This window comes from Cetorhinus maximus, chromosome 15 (genome assembly GCF_964194155.1).
Source record: "Cetorhinus maximus chromosome 15, sCetMax3.hap1.1, whole genome shotgun sequence".
NCBI lineage: Eukaryota > Metazoa > Chordata > Chondrichthyes > Lamniformes > Cetorhinidae > Cetorhinus > Cetorhinus maximus.
The window spans coordinates 49,993,118-50,014,692 of record NC_135893.1 but is presented as its reverse complement, the minus strand read 5'-3'; the positions used below and the strand labels follow the sequence as shown (position 1 = coordinate 50,014,692).

Genomic DNA, 21,575 nt, shown 5'->3' with positions numbered 1-21,575 from the left:
TTCCCTCTTCTCCACCACCCCCAGGCAGGCATTCAGTTTCTCAAGCCTGTTCCACCATTCAAGTAGATCATGGTTGCTCAAGTCAACATTAAACTACCATGCCTCATGGCAAAACAATTCCTATTAGAAGTTTCTCTCTAGAATAGAACATAATGATACTTCGTAAATGAATGCAATGTATTGCTGTAACAAAAGATTATCCACTGCTTGTCTGCCAAAAATCATTCACTCAAGCATTGTTTGTAGATTAGACACATAGTTGAACCTGTGGTATATTTATATAAAATTGTTGTCATCCCAGCTAACTAAAACAAAGTACAAGCTGCTTTAAAAGAAAAATGTAAACATTCCTTGTACACCAGGAAAGGATGTCCGACACTTGCTAAAACCAAATGTGTGCATTTCGCTTCCTTAGCCTCCCCAAAGGAGGTGTGGCCATTCAGGATTTCCTGTTGAGCACTGAATCATACGAAAATAGGAGCAGAAATAGGCCATTCGGCCCCTCGAGCCTGCTCTGCCATTCAATAAGATCATGGCTGATCTGTTGTCTTTCAAATTCCACATTCCCATATACCTCCGATAACCTTTTGATTCCCTTGCCTAACAAGAATCAATCTACCTCTACCGTGAAAATATTCAATGACCCCAACTCCACTGATTTCGGAGGCAGAGTTCAGAAGTTGCACAACCCTCAGAAAAAAATTCTCCTCGCCTCTGCCCAAACAGGGCAACGCCTAATTTTAAAACAGTGCCCCTAGTTCTGGACTCATTTACCAGAGGAAACATCCTTTCCAAGTCCACCTTGTCAATACTGTTCGGGATCTTATATACTTCAATCAAGTCATCCCTCAATCTGCTAAACTCCAGTGGAAACGAGCCCAGTCTATCTAACCTTTCCTCATGAGGCAACCTGTTCATTTCAGGTATCAATCTAGTGTACCTCCTCTGAACCACCTCCAATGCATTTATGTCCTTCCTTAAATAAGGAGACCAAAATTGCTCACACTATTCAAGATGTGGTCTTACCAGTGTCCTGTATAACTGAAGCATAACATCCTTACTTTTATGTTGAATTCCTCTCTTAATAAAGGATAGCATTCCATTAGTCGCCTTAATTACATCCTCTACCTGCATACTAACTTTTTGTGACTCATGTACCAGAACACCTAGATCTCTCTGCACCTCAGAATTCTGCGGCCATTCTCGTTTAAGTAATACTCTGATTTTTTAATTCATCCTGCCATCTGCAAATGCCTGTCATCTGCAAATTTAGCTATCATGCTTTCACTTCCCTCATCTAAGTTATTGATATCAATTGTAAAAGGTTGAGGCCCCAGCACAGACCCCTGTGTACTTCACTTGTCACATCCTGCCAATCAGAAAAAGACCTATTAATGCATACTCTGTTTTCTGCCACCCAGCCAATCTTCTATCCATAATAATATGTTACTACCTACACTACGAGCTTTTATTTTCCGCAATAACTTTTGATGTGGCACCTTATCAGATGTCTTCTTGAAATCCAAGTACAGCACGTCCACAGGCTCCCCTTTATCCACAACACATGTTACTCCTTCAAAGAACTCCATTACATTGGTTGAACATGATTTCCTTTTCACAAAATTATGCTGACTCTTCCCAATTACCTTGAGTTTCTCTAAATGCCCAGCTGTATCCTCCTTAATGATCGATTCTAACATGTTCCCCATGACAAATGTCATGCTAACTGGCCTATAGTTTCCTGTTTTCTGCCTCCCTTCTTGAATAGAGGGGTATTATTTGCTATTTACCAGTCTGGTGGAACCTTTCCAAAATTTCTAGTCAGTTTTGGAAAATTAGCACCAGTGCATCTACTCCCTCATTAGACACCTCTTTTAAGACCCTAGGATGAAGTCCATGAGGACCTGGAAACTTGTCAGCCTGCAGCTCCATCAGTTTGTGCAGTACTGCTTTCCAAGTGATTTTAATTTCACCAAGTTCCCCTTTCCCTTCTACCTTCTGATTTACAGCTATTACTGGAATGTTTTTTGTATCCTTTATAGACAGAAGCAAAATAATTGTTCATTTCATCTGCCATTTCCTTATTCTCTACTATTAACTCCCCACTGTCGCTCACTCACTTTACTTACTCTCCTTTTTTTTTAATGCCTGTAGAAACTCTTGCTATCCATTTTTACAATCAATGTAATGTTAAATACGTCAGTCATGCAAAACCATAACATACTGAATTGAACATTTGTAATAGATTGACACAATTTCAAAGATTCCCTGAAATAGTTTTTATCTTGCAGGAAATTATGTTTAAAAATCAACCTAAGAAAACTGCTACTGGGTTGATTTACACATACTGACTCTGTTTTGAAGGAAAAAAGAACATTCTTTCCAAGACCAAATTAATGAATATACTTAGCTAAATAGCAATTTTTAACTACTGTATCCATTTAGTAACCTTAATGCAACCTTTACTCGCAGCAATTCAATGATACCTTGATAATATTCAGTGATGTAAAGGAAAAAATTGAAAGGAAGTAAATTGATGAGAGGTTTTTGCACCAATGAAATTCAAATAGTTCTTTTTCAAAAAAGGGATAGCTTTAATATTTAGAATCGGTGACAAATTTTCAAACATAGAAACTTAAGATTCCCAGAAACTTAGATTCCCAGATTCTAGATAAGTTAAATTGTACCAACTCATAATTTGGCATACTGCACTGAGTTAGGTTACTAGATGGTGATTTTCTTTTTGAGAAAAAATCCATATTTCCTAGAAACAGTGAAAATGCCAATTGTTTTCCTTCTCACTTGAGGAACATATGTTCAGATATTTTATTGAGAAATTTATGTCTGACGTGGAAATCGGTGTTACTTTTCATAATGTTTCATACACAAATCCAGATTTGTAAACCTGCGCTCTTTCAGCAGCAAAGATCTCCCTTGGTTTCTAATCTGATTAATGCCAACTCTATTACTAATTGTAATTGGGCTGGTGGCATACGAACATATGAATTAGGAGCAGAAGTACATAAGAATTAAGAGTAGGAGTAGGCAATTTAGCCCCTCAAGCCTGCCCCGCCATTCAATATGATCATGACTGATCTCATTTCGGCCTCAAATCCAATTTCCCGCCCTCTCCCCATAACCTTTCAACGCGTTACTAATTAAAAATCTCTCTATCTCCTCCTTAAATTTATTCAGCATCCCGGCATCCACTGCACTCTGAGGTAGTGAATTCCACAGATTCACGACCCTTTGAGAAAAGTAATTCCTCCTCATCTCTGATTTAAATCTACCACCCCTTAGCCTAAAACTATGGCCTCTCACTCTAGAACGCCCCACGAGGGGAAACATCCGCTCCATCGGCGGAGAAGAAATCAGTTAACGTTTCGAGCCTTCATGGCCCTTCGGCAGAACTGAAGCATAGTTAGAAGAAGGGAGAAATATAAATTGGTTTAAGGTGGGTGGGGGTGGGGGTGGGGGGGGGGGGGGGTGGAAGAGACACATTGAGGGTGTGGTGATTGTGGAGATGAGCAGATAATCAAAAGATGTCACAGACAAAAGGGTCAAAGAGGTGTCGAAGGTGGTGACATTTGTCTGAGAAAAGTGCTAATTAAGAATGGAAGACAGGATATTCAAAGTACAGCTCTAGTGGGGGTGGGGTGGAAAGACTAACAAATCCTCCACAATCACCACACCCTCAATGTGTCTCTTCCCCCCCCCCCCCCCCCCCACCCACCTTAAACCAATTTATATTTCTCCCTTCTTCTAACTATGCTTCAGTTCTGCCGAAGGGCCATGAAGGCTCGAAACGTTAACTGATTTCTTCTCCGCCGATGCTGCCAGACCTGCTGGGTTTTTCCAGGTAATTCTGTTTTTGTTTTGGATTCCCAGCATCCGCAGTAGCTTTTTGTTTTTAACATCCGCTCCATGTCTACTTTGTCTATCCCCTTTAGCATCTTACATACCTCAGTTAGATCTCCCCTCATTCTTCTAAACTCTATCGAGTATAGGCCTAAACTGCTCATTCTCTCCTCACAAGACAAGCCCTGCAACTCTGGAACAAAAACAGAATTACCTGGAAAAACTCAGCAAGTCTGGCAGCATCGGTGGAGAAGAAATCAGTTAACGTTTCGAGCCTTCATGGCCCTTCGGCAGAACTGCAGCATAGTTTCAACAAGGGAGAAATATAAATTGGTTTAAGGTGGGTGGGGGGAGGGGGGGAAGAGACACATTGAGGGTGTGGTGTGAGCAGATAATCAAAAGATGTCACAGACAAAAGGGTCAAAGAGGTGTTGAAGGTGGTGGTCTTTGTCTGAGAAAAGTGCTAATTAAGAATGGAAAACAGGATATTCAAAGTACAGCTCTAGTGGGGGTGGGGTGGAAAGACTAAACGTTTTAGTTTTAGATTTAAAAATAATGGAAATAGGTGGGGAAAGAAGAATCTATATAAATTATTGAAAAAAAAAGCGGGTGGGGGGGGGAAAGAAACGGGGTGGGGATGGGGGGAGGGGGAGTTTAAGATCTAAAGTTGTTGAATTCAATATTCAGCCCAGAGGGCTGTAAAGTGCCTAGTCGGAAGATGAGGTGCTGTTCCTCCAGTTTGCGTTGGGCTTCACTGGAACAATGCAGCAAGCCAAGGACAGACATGTTGGCAAGAGAACAGGGTGGAGTGTTAAAATGGCAAGCGACAGGGAGGTTTGGGTCTTTCTTGCGGACAGACCGCAGGTGTTCCGCAAAACGGTCGCCCAGTTTGCGTTTGGTCTCTCCAATGTAGAGGAGACCGCATTGGGAGCAACGAATGCAGTAGACTAAGTTAGGGGAAATGCAAGTGAAATGCTGCTTCACTTGAAAGGAGTGTTTGGGCCCTTGGACGGTGAGGAGAGAGGAAGTGAAGGGGCAGGTGTTGCATCTTCTGCGTGGGCATGGGGAGGCAACTCTGGAATCAATCTAGTGAACCTCCTCTGAACCGCCTCCAATGCAACTACATCCTTCCTCAAGTAAGGGGACCAAAATTGTGCACAGTACCAGGTATGGTCTCACCAAAGCCTTGTACAGTTGCAACAACACTTCCCTATTTTTATACTTTATTCCTTTAGCAATAAATGCCAAGATTCCATTTGCCTTCCTTATTGCCTGCTGTATCTGCATACTAACTTTCAGCGATTCATGCACGAGGACACCCAGACCCTTCTGCACTGAAGCATTCTGAAGTTTCTCTTCATTTAAATAATAAGTCACCTTTTTATTCTTCCGACCAAAATGAATAACCTCACAGTAATCCACGTTAAACTCCACCTGCCAAATTTTGGCCCATTCACCTAACCTATCCATATCCATTTGTAAATTTCTTATTTCTTCATTGCAACTTACTTTCCCACCTATTTTGGTGTCATCTGCGAATTTAGCTATGGTACCTTCTATCCCTGAATCCAAGTCATTAATATAGATTGTAAATAGTTGGGGCCCAAGGACTGAACCCTGTGGCACCCCACTAGTTACAGTCTGCCATCCAGAAAAAGACCCATTTATCCCAACTCTGCTTTCTGTTGGTTAGCCAATCCTATATCCAAGCTAATATATTACCCCTAACTCTGTATGATCTTATCTTGTGTATTAATCTTTTGTGAGGCACCTTATCAAAGGCCTTCTGGAAGTCCAGATATACTACATCTACAGGATCCCCATTATCCACTTTGCTTGTCACATCTTCAAAGATCTCTACCAAATTAGTCAAACACGATTTACTCTTCATAAAAAAAAATGCTGACTCTGATGGATTGCATTTTGACTTTCCAAATGCCCCATCACTACTTCCTTAATAATGGATCCCAACAATTTCCCAACAACAGACATTAAACTAACAGGTCTATAGTTACCTACTTTCTGCCTCCACCACCCCGCCCCCCCCCCCACCCCCCGCCCCCCTTTTTGAATAAGGGCATTATATTAGCATTTTTCCAATCCACTGGAACCTTTCTAGACCCCAGGGAATTTTGGAATATTATAGCCAATGCATCCACTATCTCCGCTGCCACTTCCTTTAAGACCCTGAGATGTAGGCCATCAGGTCCTGGGGACTTGTCACCCTTTAATCCCAGTAGTTTGCTCAGTACTTTTTCTCTAGTGATGGTGATTGTTCTAAGTTCCTCCTTCTCTATACCCTCTGCACTACCTGTTACTATTGGGGTAGTACTAGTGTCCTCCACCGTGAAAACTGAGGCAAAATATTGATTAAGTGTCTCTGCCATTTCTGCATTCCCCACTATTAACTCCCCAGTCTCATCCTCCAGGGGATCAACATTCACTTTAGCTACTCTCTTTCCTTTTATATACTTGTAGAAGCTTTTGCTATCAGTTTTTACATTTTGAAGTAGGCCATTCGGCCCCTCGAGCCTGCTCCTCTACTCAATAAGATCATGGCTGATCTGGTTGGTGTTGAGGGCACACTTTCCTGCTTACCCCTGATAATCTTTCACCCCCCCCTGTTTGTCAAGGATCTATCTCTACCTTAAAAATATTCAGTGACCCTGCCTCTTCCGCTCTCTGGGGAAGAGAGTTTCAGAGACTTATGACTCTCGGTGAGAAAATAATTCTCTCCATTTCCATCTTAAATGGGAGACCCCTTATTTTTAAACTCCCTCTCTAGTTCTAGTCACTCCCACAAGGGGAAAGATCCTTCTAGCATCCACTCTGTCCAGTCCCCTCGGGACCTTTATATGTTTCAATAAAATCAACTCTCAATCTCCTAAACTCCAATAAATGCAGGCCTGACCTGTCCAACTTTCCTTATCAAACAGCCCACTCATCCCAGGAATCAGTCGAATAAACCATCCCTGAACTGATTCTAATGCAATTATATCCTTTCTTAAATAGGGAGACTAAAACTGTACACAGTACTCAAGACTGGTCTCACCAATGCCCTGTATAACTGTAGCAAAACATCCTCCCTTTTATATTCCATTCCCCTTGCAATAAATGACAACATTCCATTTGCCTTCCAAATCACTTGCTGTACCTGCATACTAACCTCTGTGATTCATATACCAGGACACCTAGATCCTTCTACCACAGAGTTCTGCAATCTCTCTGCATTTAGATAATATGTTGCTTTTCCATTCTTCAAACAGTTATCACATTTCAGGCCCACCCATATGAAAATGGAGCGAATATACAAATTAAACCAGTAGACTGGAAGGTAATGCCTATTCATGGGCTGGGGTGATGGAAGAATAAGAAGGCAGCTATAGATTAATTACCCCTTAATTGTGGGAGAGTACTTCTGAGATGATGGAGATTTTTATTAAAAGCAAGTTTTGTTTTTGCAGTATTTTTTGTAGCGGTTGGGTAGTTTATACAGATTTTTAGAAGGTGATCAGTAAGATGCCTCAGGAGACTTGCTATGTTATTTATTCCTTCTTACATTATTTATTACCCAATGGTGAGAAGTTTTTTTCTATTCATTCATGGGACGTGGGCATCGCTGGCTAGGCCAGCATTTATTGCCCATCTCTAAATGCCCCTGAGAAGGTGGTGGTGAGCTACCATCTTGAACTGCTGCAGTCCATGTGGTGTAGGTACACCCACAGTACTGTTAGGGCTATTCCTTTTAGACTTTTAAGTTGTTTGATACAACTGAATGGCTTGCTCTGGCATTTCAGAGGGCATTTAAGAGTCAACCACATTGATGTAGGTCTGGAGTTGCATGTAGGCGAGACCAGGTAAGGACAGCAGATTTCCTTCCCTAAAGTGAACTAGATGGGTGTTTACGACAATCGAAATGGTTTCATGGTCGTCATTAAACTTTTAATTCCAGATTTTAATTGATTTCAAATTCCACCATCTGCCGAGATGGAATTCGAACTCCGGTCACCAGACCATTAGTCTGGGTCTCTGGATTACTAGTCCAGTAACAGTACCACTACGCCACCACCTCCCCTTTAGCTGAAAGGAGCTGGAGGGCAGGAGATAATTGGTGTGTGATTTGCAGGTGTAATTCAGCCTCCATTTTTAAATAATACATTTTGACCATTTTTATTACCTGTGCACAAATTTGTGAAGCTGAGAACTAAATTGTTTGCAGCGTACTTTCTCTGCAATATGGGCTGAGCAGCTGTCAGATGCCAAACAGAGGGGCTACTGTTAAAACTGGCAGGAGGTTGTAATCACAGTATGCCAAGTTTACATAACCACTTTCCATTATAAATGCACACATTGGAAGCTATAATGAAAAAAATTGACACAGGAAGTACACACAGATGCATGTGTGTTGTTCTCTATCCCCCATGCATTAGCTCAATTGTGTAAACAACAAGTAATTTACTAGCTTCACTGTTTAATTTGAATGCATTTGTTGCTCATTGTGTTGGAAAATCTTTTTGATCCATGTCTGAACAGCTAGAGATCAGCCACCATTGCATTCTTTCAGATTTTTCTGAATTAGGAAGCTCCGAGGTAGTCAACTTTTTAACAAGAAAGCTGTGGGGATTGCACTGAAACTGAAGTTAGGAATTATTGAAGGAGAGCTCGAGGTCACCTTGTTTTAAGTCAAGTAAGATGACTCGCTTATGGGAAAGCATGGCGTGTTACTATTATGCAGTTGGGTTGAATCGAGAGAGTAGATTGATTGATTGTTAACTGCTATACTGTATGTTCACTACACTATGAAATGAAGCAACTTAATTCATGTGGGCTTTGTCCCTCCAAATGTGTTGGTCCATCTCTAGAATATCAAAGAAATACACTCAAAATGCAAATGCTCAGTAAAGATCCCAAGGAAGGAATTATTGCACTCTTGTGTTATATTATAATGCAGGTGGATATAAGATAACGTGAGTCACCTAGCATAAAATGCTCTGACATCATACAGAAATGATTGTCACTGAACCGACCAAGGCATCTGTGGCAGATCCAAGTTTAATTTTAGTCTCCGTCCCTCTTGCTTTTCGCTCTCGCTGTCTATCATCTTGTTTCTACTCTTTATCTTCTCCTTTTTAACTGTGTGTTTGTCCTTTTGTGGGCAAGGATGACCATGACATCGATTCGAATTCATTGAGTTAAGTTTCAAGCGAAATATGTTCAAAGATGTCTAATTGGTCCAATTTGAGCTTGAAAAGATATGTTGCATGTTTTACGTACGTATATTTCTGGCGTGGAAGAAGTGCTTGTGACATGGGCTTGTGAAGTTCACGTTTCCCATTGGCTAGTACAACTCTGTTCTGTTGATGGGAGGTGATGCCATTGTTGAAGACACTACGCCATATAGAGCAATCCTTTACAATGTCTCAGCAATGTTGAAACTCTTGAGACCTTTGGGTGCCCTTGAAGCACTTTTTCCAGCCTCCATGCAAACGCTCCCCTTGAATTAGCTTGCCATAGAAGAGCTTTTTTTTAAGCAAGTGCTCATTCTGGGAATATGTCCTACCCATCTTATCTGAGCTGTCTTCACATTGTGGAAGCTAGGAATATCGGCCAGGCAGAGAACCTTAGTGTTAGGAACCTTGGGCTGGATTTTACAGGGCGCTGTGGTCCCTGTCAAGGTGAAGAACGGCTGCTCGACAGCCATTTAATGGCTCATTGGCTGGCCGAGCCTGGCAAGGGGGAGAGGGTGGGGGGCAGGTGTTTGAGAGGTTGGCTAGGGAGAGGAGAAATGGGGCTCTCACCTTGGAGAGGGCCCTCTGATGTGCCCATTAAGGAGGGGCACCCCTGCATGCCAGCAACTGGCACAGCAAAGTGGGCCCCTTCTGCCACTGGTTAAATCCCGGTGGTGGCAGGATGAGACCCATAAGTGACCCTCGCCACTGGTAAAATTGTGCTGGAGTGGGCGGATAGGCAGCAGGCTGCCTGCAGCTGGATTTTACATGCCCCACCTGCCTTCAAATCCAGCGGCAGGGAAGTGTAAAATCCAGCCTCTTATCTTGCCATCTGACCTTGATTAATCGCCACAAGCAGGTCATGTGAAAGTAATGTAATTTGTTTGTGTGCCTGGAGTAAACTATTCATTCATAAGCACACAAGAGAGTGAGAAGGGCAACTGCTCTTGTACCTTCACTTTTATTGAGAGACTTCTCTTTCTGTTTGTTTTTGAGGCTTACCAAAGGCAACATGGCCTTAGCTATTATGGCATTGACTTTGTTGTCAGTGTGAACTACCCCAAGAAGGGGCTGCCAAAGTAGTTAAATTTGGCCGTTGTTTCGCTTCGACTGTTGGCTCGGTGGTTGATAGGTGGCTTCACATACTGCTTTTGTTGTGATGTGACTTCAGTCTTTTTGGTTCTGATGATGAGACCACAGTTACCACATGCAGATGAGAAGTGGTCCATTCTTTGCTGCATTTCTTTTTCTGAACAGACATTTAGGGCACATTCATCAGCGAAAATAAAGTTATGGACCACAGGGAGATTATGCTGGAACTGTATAAAACGCTGGTTAGGCCACAGCTAGAGTATTGCGAGCAGTTCTGGATCTGCATCATAGGAAGGATGTGATTGCACTAGAGAGTGCAGAGATTTACCAGGATGTTGCCTGGGCTGGAGAATTTTAGTTATGAGGAGAGATTGGATAAACTGGGGTTACTTTCCTTGGAGCAGAGGAAATTGAGGGGGGACATGGTTGAGGTGTATAAAGTTATGAGGGGCATAGATAGGGTAGACAGGAAGGAATTTTTCCCCTTGGCGGAGGGATCAATAACCAGGGGGCATAGATTTAAGGTAAGGGGCAGGAGGTTTAGAGGGGATGTGAGGAAGAATTTTTTCACCCAGAGGGTGGTGGGAATCTGGAACTCTCTGCCTGAAGGGGTGGTAGAGGCAGAAACCCTCATAATATTTAAGAAGTATTTGGATGTGCATTTCCGATGCCATGGCATAAAAGGCTATGGGCCTAGTGTTGGAAAATGGAATTAGAATAGTTAGGTACTTGTTTGACTGCTGTAGACTCAATGGGCTGAAGGGCCTTTTTCTGTGCTGTGGACTTCTATGACTCTGCGTTTCATGCGTCTTGGTTTAGCTTGTAATCTTAAATTGAAAACCTTGCAGTTTGTGCGATATCTAATGTGGATGCCAATTTTGCTAACACATGACAGCATCATACTGAGCAGGATAGGAGCCAATACCCAATGCAACTTCACTCCATTTGTGAATAGGAAGGCGTCAGAATATTCTCCACTATCCAGGACATGAACAAGCATGTCAAATTGTGGAATTGCCATACAATAATGATGAATTTTTCTGGACAGCCAAATTTTGCCACGATCTTCCATAGACTAGCTGTGTCGAAGGCTTTAGTCAGATCAACAAAGGCTGAATATAAATTGCAGCTCTGCTGTTGATTTTCTCCTTGAGCTGACATGCAGCAAACGCTATCTCAATTGTACCACAATCTTTTCTGAAGCCACATTGACTCTCTGGTAGAAGGTCCTGTTCAAGATGTAGTATCAGGCAGTTTAGCAGGACCCTTGCAAGCATTTTCCCAGCAATGCATAGGAGGGAACAAGAACATAAGAAATAGGAGCAGGAGTAGACTATATGGCCTGTTGAGCCTGTTCTGCCATTCAATCTGATTATGGCTGACCTTGGTCTTCAGCTCTACTTTACTGTCCATTCCCCACTTCCCTTGATTCCTTGAGACACCAAAAATCTGTCTATTTCAGCCTTAAAAGTATTCAATGATGGAGCATCCACAACCCTCTGGGAAGAGAATTCCAAAGATTCACAACCCTTTGAGTGAAATAATTTTCTCTCATCTTCATCCCAAATGATCATCTGCTTATCCTGAGACACTCCCCCTGAATTTTAGATTCCCCAACCAATGGAAACGATCTCTCAGCATCTACCCTATCAAGTCCCTTCAGAAATTTGTAGGTTTCAATGAAATCGCTTCTCGTGTTGATATTTGTGTCCAGATAGCAACCGAACTCTGATACCTGGGTAAGTAACAAATTAAATGAAGCGATTTGTGAAGCTTCAATGACACGAAATGCCATAAATCCACATACAAATGTAAAAATACAAATTATTTCAATAATAGGGAAACAGGTTATTTGTCCCAACATCAGTTTACAGAATAGAAGTACTTTCTACAATTCTTTTAAGTTGGAAACTCATTTACTGATCTTGAAGGAGAAGTTTTGATAATTTTGCTAAATTATTGCCAACTGTGCGTTTTACCCCAAGAGCAGATATTAAACAATTCTAACATCAGTTTTGAGTTAATTGCTTTGAAAGAATGTTATTTTGCTGATAAATTTGTTCTTTGTTTCAGGGACACTTCGGGTCAGGGGAGGTTCTGCACGATCTTTAGGTCCTATTCCAGGGGTGCACAGGTATGCAAAACTTAGATTAAGTGATTATTCTGATTATTAAAGTCAAATAAAAGTATAGAAATATCTAGACTACTTTTGTTTCAAAAAATCTGCCACCACATAAAATAAATTGCAAAGCTTGATTGGTGCATAAACCTAATGAGTTACAAATCTCTTTTAAGCAGCATATTGTTGCATTCTACCTGTTGACAATGTAATTGTATTCCATGTGACTGTATTTTTTAAAACCCACAATAAATTGCCATAAGGGGTCTGCTAGGTCAGCATAGTTGACTACTGATGAACTGCATAATGAAGTAGAATGGTCTGGATTAAATGTCTGTTTTCCATAAACTGCAAGTTTAATTATAGAGATCTGAGTATAAGAAATGTGTACTTTCTTGGTATTGGGAAGGGAATAAGCGATCTTCTGGTCTGCTGTTGAGCACACCCTTGTTAATTGTGCAACATCGGAAGTGGATGTGAGGAAAAAGGTTTATGTATTTTAAATTTGAAATGTTGTCGAAATAAGCACTAAACTTCTATATAATTAAAACAAATTCAATAGTAAATATATCACGGGTGTAGTAGGTTGCTGAGGTTGCGGCTGGTCCATTATTTAGGAAGCTATATTCTACGTCTAATGACACTATATGTTATCTGAGTGCGCTTGACGCCTGTAGTGCATGCCCAAAATGGGAAAGTGTTCCATTCCCCAGCTCTACTTAACGGAAGACAAAAATTCATTTTAATTGTTGAAATAGGATGGAGGCTCAGATTTTGTTATGACGGGGGAAGCCATCAGCCTCCACCATCATTACTCCACTGAAATTAGAGCAATCTTTACACGTGCGGACTCCCAAAGTGATTCTGTGGTTCTCCAGAGAGTATGCTGTTGAGGCACGCAATGACTAATCAGTGAGAATCAATTGAATTAACACAACTTCCACCCTTGCTATTAGTCTCACTGTTTAAAAACCCTTGAGAAAGTTGCACCTTGTTGAATGAGACTTAATTGGGTTTTAACGGCATACTGACTTCATAATTACTGTTAAAACACTCCCTGACCCTGAAAAGCTAATTTTTATATTTGGGATGTGAAATGTTCTTCTATAAGAACCCACATCTTCTTTAAAAAGATGAAGAATCTTTTTAAAGTTTTTTTAACTTTATTTCAGCTTCTATCTTAATGCAATAATTTATTTTGCTATCTGAAAATTTCAATTAAAGATGAAGGATATTAGGTGCTTTTACTGGTTTGCTGTGTGGGGAATACCTCAATGTGACTGGGTATTTACTTGCTGACATCGCTTCTGCTGCATGCAAAGTTATTCCCTTGTCTTGGCACCAGCTTTAAAGCGGTCAGAAAAGGGGAAACAATGCCACAGAGATCACTAGATTGCTGTGGGCAGCTTTATTCCAGGCTGGTGGTGTGCCTATAATATTGGAAAAACTGTTTAAAAACTTAGTTTCACTAATGGGACACATTGAGTAGTTTGATATCATGTTGGTGTTGGAGAATGGAACACTTTTCGGGCATTGGCAAGTCTCTAAAATCTCAATAAGCATTCACAAATAGGTTTCTGTCAAAAATTTCTTTAAACTTCATTGTTAAAATCCCCTTTTTTGATTCTAATGTTTTGGTGAAATGAAGTTAAGTAATCTGTGATCTTGTTAATAGTACATTACTGGGCTAAGATGTTTTTGGCATTGCACCCCAATTTTGTTAATTTCCCATAGTGACACAGCTGAACCATAAAGTGACTGTGCTGGATGGAAATTATACTTCGATTAAGCTTTTCTACATTAAGATTTAAAAGCAAGAGTTAACATATAATGTGGTTGTGCTACCGAGTTAATAGGTTAAGAATCTATTTTAGGCTTTACAAGAATACAATTCCTTGTCTTTTCACTAAGGAAAGAGAAGTACTCTTTCTTGTGAATTTACAAAGTTAAGCTATTGCTGAAAAGAGAGACATATTGCCAAAGCTTTTTGTTTTGCATTTATCAGGACAAACGCAAGCATGCCAAATTCAAACGTTCACTACAATTTATGCTGCAGGAGAAAAGGGGTACTGATTGGCAGGTTGGCAGGTAGACTCTGGCTGAGGTGTTGCCATGGAGAAAGCAGCAGGGAAGTATCGACTCCCCATGCTTGGGGGTAATTCAGAAATGGCACAGGCTTGAACATATTCCTTTTGTTTGCAGAGAATAGTTTCCTGCTTGAAAGGTGAGCTTGCAAAGTGAACAAATGACTAGGGCCTTATTTACAAGATTGCTGATAAGATCAATCTTGATTCAAATGCGTATATTGACTGGTTACGGTAGGCTGTGATAGACAATAGTGGAGCTTCGGCAACATGTCTCTTTTCAGCAATATTCAAGTTCTGTACTACCAAACAAAAGTTAGTAAAATCTAAAAACAATCTGAGTATGCTGCTAAACACTTTTCCTCTTAATTAAAAAACCTGCAATAAAAATGTCCTGACTGAAAATTTGACTTGTATTATCAAAAATGAATTAATTGTAGTTGACCATTGTATCTATATATTTGTTGGTGCTGAATTTGTTGGTGGGGTGGCATTTCTTGCCATTGCTCATTAGACATTTTCCCTCGCCCTTCTGCTCCAATATTTTGCCCATGTAAATTGCTGGAAATGTGAACTGATAATAGGGCAACTAGACACCCGAGACCTCGGTGACCAACATTCTAGATCCTTAACCTATGAGATTTAAGGATGCAGTTACAGAAAGAAATGACGAGTGGGGAAGAAACATTGGATTAAAAGTGAGAAAGAAGAAATGTTTTTTAAAAATTTGGGCCTGAGAGGTTTATAGGCAATGTAGGAACATAAAACTTCTCATTTAATAAAGTAATTATGCTGTTACATACCAGCCTTAACTTTCTGTGGCATATTTAATGGGAAAATAATGTGCACATGCAGCAACTTCGCATAACTCACAAGGAAATTGGCTGCCACTGTGTACGAAGGTAACTTTCATAAGAACATAAGTAGGAGCAGAAATTGGCATCCAAATTCAGCTATTGATTCTAAACTGTGGTTGGGATTCTTATCACTGACTCATAACTCATTCAAAACATGTGTAAGAAAGTTTAATTTCAGTTCTGTTTAAGACTGGGGAACCTAATCTTGCAAAGAAACCAAGCCATTTTTATATAATCTGGATTTGAAACCACAGAGGACTCCATAGCTAGTTAGTAATTCTGCTTCCATAAAAATAAAGTAGCCACAAAAACTGATGATTTTTAAAGGAAAATTTTTGATTTAAATGCTAGACAGAGGTATACTGCTGCTATCATTTCTGTTCCATTCAATTTTCTTGGTTTAATCTTTGTAATTGAATTGTATATGAAATGAGTATATTCCCCTGTTTGTGAGCTAATTTTACTTTAAGTTGGTTGCTTCCTCTGTAAAATGAAGTGCGAGGATATAATTTTCCTCCACAGTTGATTATGCTTTGTACCAAATAATAAGCTCTGATGGTTACATAATATAGAAAAGATGTGCCTTGCCAGCGAACTTATCTGGCCCTCAACACCCCAGAATAGCTGTATTAGTTCATACCCTCTTTCAAGAATATTTTAATATTGTTGACTTCAACTTTTCAACTTCTTAAGCCAGGAAAATTGAAAAAGGCTACTTCCCTCATTGAAGGAAAAAGGCTGCTCTCTTACTGATGCAAAACAATCAAAGAGGAGGCTTCACCAAGTCTCAGGGTGCAGGAAATTCAAAATGCTTGTGTCTGGAGAGAAGACCACGTAGCAAAAACTATTTGATTACACTGAGGGGCACTGGCAATGGTGTTCAGTGGGCAGCAATTAGAGCGGAGTGAGTGATGGTGAAATAAACGTGGAGGCTCCCATAAATGGGATATCTTTTATTAGAAAATAATTTTTTACCATTAGGTCAAGTCCACAAGTGCACTGACAACTTCCACCGCTTCACTCAACCTCTCCACTCCTTCTGTGGTGTCAGACTGCTTGCCCATCATCCAATTCTGAGATGAGATGTAATTTCCTCCAGTTAAAGGAAAGAAAGAAAGAGAATTTGTAGTAATGTAACACTTTTCACAACCTCAGGGCATAACAAAGCACTTTGAAGCCAATAAAATGATATGAAATATTTTGAAGTCTAGTAACTGTTGTTATGTACGCAAATAAAGCATTGCTTTGTGCACAGCAAAGTCCCACGAACCACAATGAGATAGATAAATGACCAGATAATCTGTTTTAGTTATGTTCGTTAGGAGAGAAATATTGGCTAGTTCACAAGAACTCCCGGCCCTTTTACATTCCAATAAATAGGTTTGTTTTTAACGTATATGCGTTGAGATAACTGCACAGAACAAAAGGTTGAGTTCCCTGTCCCTGTTTACACATCATTCTAATGGTACAGCTAATACCTGCAACTTGAAGTAATTGAGTAGAGTAGAGTAAACTCCATGATTTTATCACTGGCAGAGATAAAAGAGCTGACTACACCATCAGAGGCTTATTTTCATTTAGTACCCCCCATCTTATGGAATTCTATTCAAAAATAACGTCTCATATGTCTGGTTTCATACAAATGAATATATAAATGTTCCAGCTTGCTGCACCAGCACTTAACCGTTTCACAAACTTTTTGAAGTTCCTTGGGACTTATTTACTGAAGCCACTGTATAAATGCACATTATTGTGTTGTAAGACTCTATTTGACCTGTTGTGCCTGGGCTGCTCTTTGCAAGAGCAGTTGTGCGTAGTCCCACAAATCCACATTTTGCCTCTAACTATACTTCAAGTACTTATCCAACTCCCTCTTAAAATTATTTATGGAATCAGCTTCCACCACTTTTTTTTTCGGGTACGAAGTTCCAGATCCTGATAACCAGTTGGAAAACAATTATCCTTTGCCTCCAGATCTTTTGCTAATTATTTTAAATCCATGGCCTTTGATTCACTCATCAGAGGGAATGCTTTTCCCTTATTTACTTCTCCATTAGGTCACCTCTTAGTCTTTTCTGTTTCAAAGAGAACCATCTTAACTATTCCAAAGTCCCCTGTTCCCTTTAAAATTTGGTGTGCTTGGCCAGATTTTTCAATGCGCAGTACCATTAAATTTTTTGTGTCCACAAAAGCATGGTACTTAGCATGAACTTAGCTGTATCTTGCAGGCTTCTGCACAGCAGTGCATGCATGTAGCCTAGTGGGCGCTTTGCTCAGAATTGAAGTTCCTCCTAACTGGTAAATCTTCTCTCCAAGGCCTTTACATGTTTGCTGAAGTGTTCTGACCAGAATTGTCCACAATACTTCAGCTGCAGCCTAACCAGTGATTAATGAAGTTTCAGCATCATATCTTTGCCTGTATATTCTATTATTTATAAACTCAAGTAACCCAAATGCTTTTGAAACACCTTACCAACTTGCCCTGCCACCCTGAACAATTTGTCTATTTGGGTATCAAGGTATTTCTGCTTATCTAGGCTTTTTGTAGCACGCTGTCTTTCCATAGTAGTCATTCCAAAGTGCACCACTTCACATTTCTTCATACTTAAATCCATCTGCCATGCTTTCTTCACATCCTTAATTGCCACTTTACATGAGTGTCGTTTACAGATACATTTCCAAAATAATAGCAGAAATCTAAAATAAAAGACGATGGAAATTGAAGCCTATAATTTAATCATATGGCTCTGTTATTCAGCTATATGCCATGCTCTTGCAGCTTTGTCATTGGGGGCCCTTAATTTAAATTGTCACTATTTGAAAAACTAATTGTGTGGAAAGAGCACTTTATGCAACATATAAATGTAAGTATTTATTTTAAGTTATATAGCTTATATAGAATTGTACAATAGCAGTTTTGATTTTGCTGTCTTGGAAGCTCCTATAGTAGTTGCCTTCTGTTTTCCTTGATTCCCATTGCTCATGTATATTCAGCTGGTTAAATCTACAACTTCAATTCAATGAATGTTGTGACTAAACTTCTTATCTCGATGCATTTACCTGTGCTCTTAGAAAAACGATGCAATTAATGGAATTGTTGAAAATTGTTTTGTTTCTCAGGGTATACTCTTAGTTTATGACATCACTAATAGATGGTCCTTTGATGGGATTGATCGTTGGATCAAGGAAATTGATGAGGTGAGGTGCTTTTTTTGTCTAAGTAACACCTAGACCACTGCTGGAACTGGCACTTAAGCTAATTCATACCTTGTCTCATGTGTCTTGTTTAATTAGACTTGATTTTTTCTCAAAAACAAAATACTGCAGGTGCTGGAAACCTGAAATAAAAACAAAACATGTTGGAAATACTCAGGTCAAGCAACATCTATGGAGAGAAAAGCAGAGTTAACATTTCAGCTCAATGACCTTTCATAGAATTCTGTTCCAGAATTGCTGGAGGCAACCCAAGTCTTTTGAAATGAAAATCAACTGTTGCAAATAACAACCAAATATAAATTTGGTTTTATCATAGAATAGTTACAGCACAGAAGGAGGCTATTTGGCCCATTGTGTCTGTGCCAGCTCTCTGCAAGAGTTATTCCGCTAGCTCCACTCTGCCACCCCTTCCCTGTAGTCCTGCAAATTTTTTTAGGTGCTTATGCAATTCCCTTTTGAAACCCATGATAGAACCTGTCTCCTCCACCCTTTCAGATCCTAACCACTCATTGAGTAAAAAAAGGTTTCTGTCATGTTGCTTTTGGTTCTTTTGCCAATCGCCTTAAATCAGTGTCTTCTAGTTCTTGACCCTTCTGCCAATGGGAGCAGTTTCTTTCTATCTTCTCTGCTAGTTTATGATAAGTACTGTATTTGTGGTTAGATATATGTGTATGGAACGAATGGGGCAACTTTCCTATCCTGTGCACTCCTGGCTTGGTCTAGCAACTGTGAGAATGGGTGTATACTTTTGTGGAACTGTCGGTCTTTCAGATCTTTGACTTTAAGGCTTTCTGGTTTCTGATTTTCATCAGCAGTTAGCTTCAGTAGCATCCAAACATCTTAGGGAGCAATAGAAATGAAAAGGAAAGACTTGGTCAAATGTCTTTGTCCTGCTCCCAGGACACCTAAGGTCAGTGAAGACCTTGGAACAGGCTTTGGCTTTGAGTTCCACTGGGTGTACTTGTACTAAACTGCTCTAAGCATTGTAACAGGAAAAGGTGGCAATGCAGAAAACATCCCATCCACCTCATACGTGGCTATGAAGGCGCATGGGTACTGTAGGTCCGAGCCCACCTGGTGACAGGCCTATGCCTCTTTTTCTGACACCTCGAACCCAGGACATGCGTTTCCTTGCAGCAGAGATGTCAGGAAAATTATGACAGAGATGGCAGATGTAACAGGAATGTAGACGTGACAGGAAATGGAAGAACACACTGGAAAAAGGATACCTTTAAAAATACTGAATAAGGATGATGTGTGTTTTTTAGAATGTGTGAAAATCATCATGCTTCTAGAATTATGAAAAGGGAACATATTTTGCTTGTTGAGCTTCTGTATATTATCCTACCACTTGGATTGATGGTTGACTGTTATAGCACCAAAAACAAGAAAGATTTCCTTGTATTTGACAATTGTAATAAAATCATAAACACCAAAACAAAGTTTGCATATAATAGTCAATTCTTCTACTTCCAGAAAGGAGTATCATCAATCATAGATGCCGCGTACAAGCGATGTCTGTGAAATGTCGTGATCTGCTTGCGGATGTCAGTCTCCCCGTATGTCCTCACCCGTACTTCCACACAATCTCGGCTTGCTTGTCCTTGGCCCTCTGCTCCTCATCAACTAGCTTCTGGCCACCATTCACTCCCTTCCTAATATTCTGCTTAACCAACAGGAATCACACCTATAAAATCCTTGGCAGTCAGCCCTAATGAATAAAAGAGTTTTAAATTGTTTAATGCTGGCATCCAGTTGCAACTCCAGCTTCTCGCTTTCCTCCTCCCCTCCCACACTTTGACTCTGAGTGTCTCTATCCCCAGTGCTGGCAGGCAGCAAAGCGTTCTCGCTGCTTCCATACACATGTTTCACTCACCCCACCCCATCCCATCCCTGAGGGCAGGGGGTCTTAGGGAGAGAGTTCCCAAGCATGAGGCGGAGGCAGCTAATGGCATGGATTGTAGTCATGTGACAAAGGGAGAAAGTACACACAGGCTGAGGCTGAAGGAGCAAAGATCTGAGGTCAGTTGTATAACGGGAACAGTTTGAGAGGTGAGGTGTGCTATGGAAAGGTTTAAGACTTTGAAGCTTTGGGGAACTAGAACTTAATGTAGGCCAGTTAAGACTGGGTGATGGACAAGCAGGACTCTGGGCTGGATAAGATATGGGCAGCAAAGTTTGGATGAGATGAAGTTTAGGGAGCGTACAGGATGGCTAGGGCCAGCCAGGAAGAGTAATGTAGTCTGTAGATGACATAGGCATGGATAATGGTTTCAGTGGTTCTTTGGTTAAGTTAGGTGCAGAAGCAGGCTTTGGTGGAGGTGCAAGTGGCAACCTTTAATGGTCAGAGTATCGGCTTGGTAGTTCAGCTTTGGGCATTGAATGTAATATGGAGGCTGCAAATGGCCCAGTTCACCCTGACCGTGTCAGTGAGGGTGATGTATGGAGCTTGTGCTGAGAACTTGTAGGTTGTGGCAGAGGTTGAAGACAATGAAAATCTTTTCAATTTTACTAGAGGAAATTGAAGTTCATCCAAGACTAGATGTTGGACAAACAATCTAATCGCACAGAAGCAACAGAAGGGAGAGAGAGTGTTGGAGAGCTGGCATTGTTTGTAATCAGTGTAGCTTGTGGAAGCTTGTGATTTGGCATTTGTCTGATATTTCTCTGACTATCTTAATGGGCGTAGCTTGTTTACGTTGTAGCTTAACAGGAGAGCAAAAACAGTTTCATGCCAACACTTCACAGTCTGGCTCTAACAATATGTTGCACAATTTTGTTTCATAAGTGTGATGTAACACAAAGCTGACCTGACTACGGTGTAAAGTAGTTCAATTACATGAAATTACTGGGTTAAATTTTGAATGTCTGTGCATAAATACTTTCATTTCAAATGGAATTTCTCAAGCAGGGTGAAATGTACAGATTGGTTTCAGTTTTATGGCATGGCAAATTGGATTTGAGTAATTTCAAAGTAACTTACCCAGTTTATTTGTGTATGTGTATAAATTGTGTGTGAGTTCACCAGAAAACCTTAATTTCCAGCTGCACTAATGAAATTATTGTGAATTGCTAGCATGCAAGTATACCAATCCTCAGTGGACATAACTTTATGCTCTTA

General features: G+C 40.4%; 1 protein-coding gene across 1 annotated transcript in view; it reads left to right on the top strand.

Moving 5' to 3' along the window:
* Nucleotides 1-21,575, top strand: part of LOC144690662 (ras-related protein Rab-40C) — an 87,730-nt gene that overhangs the window by 53,025 nt on the left and 13,130 nt on the right. The window contains exons 3-4 of the mRNA XM_078558386.1: nucleotides 12,252-12,312; nucleotides 18,359-18,436. Of these exons, the coding sequence (XP_078414512.1) occupies nucleotides 12,252-12,312; nucleotides 18,359-18,436 (139 nt within the window). The remainder of the gene's footprint in view (nucleotides 1-12,251; nucleotides 12,313-18,358; nucleotides 18,437-21,575) is intronic.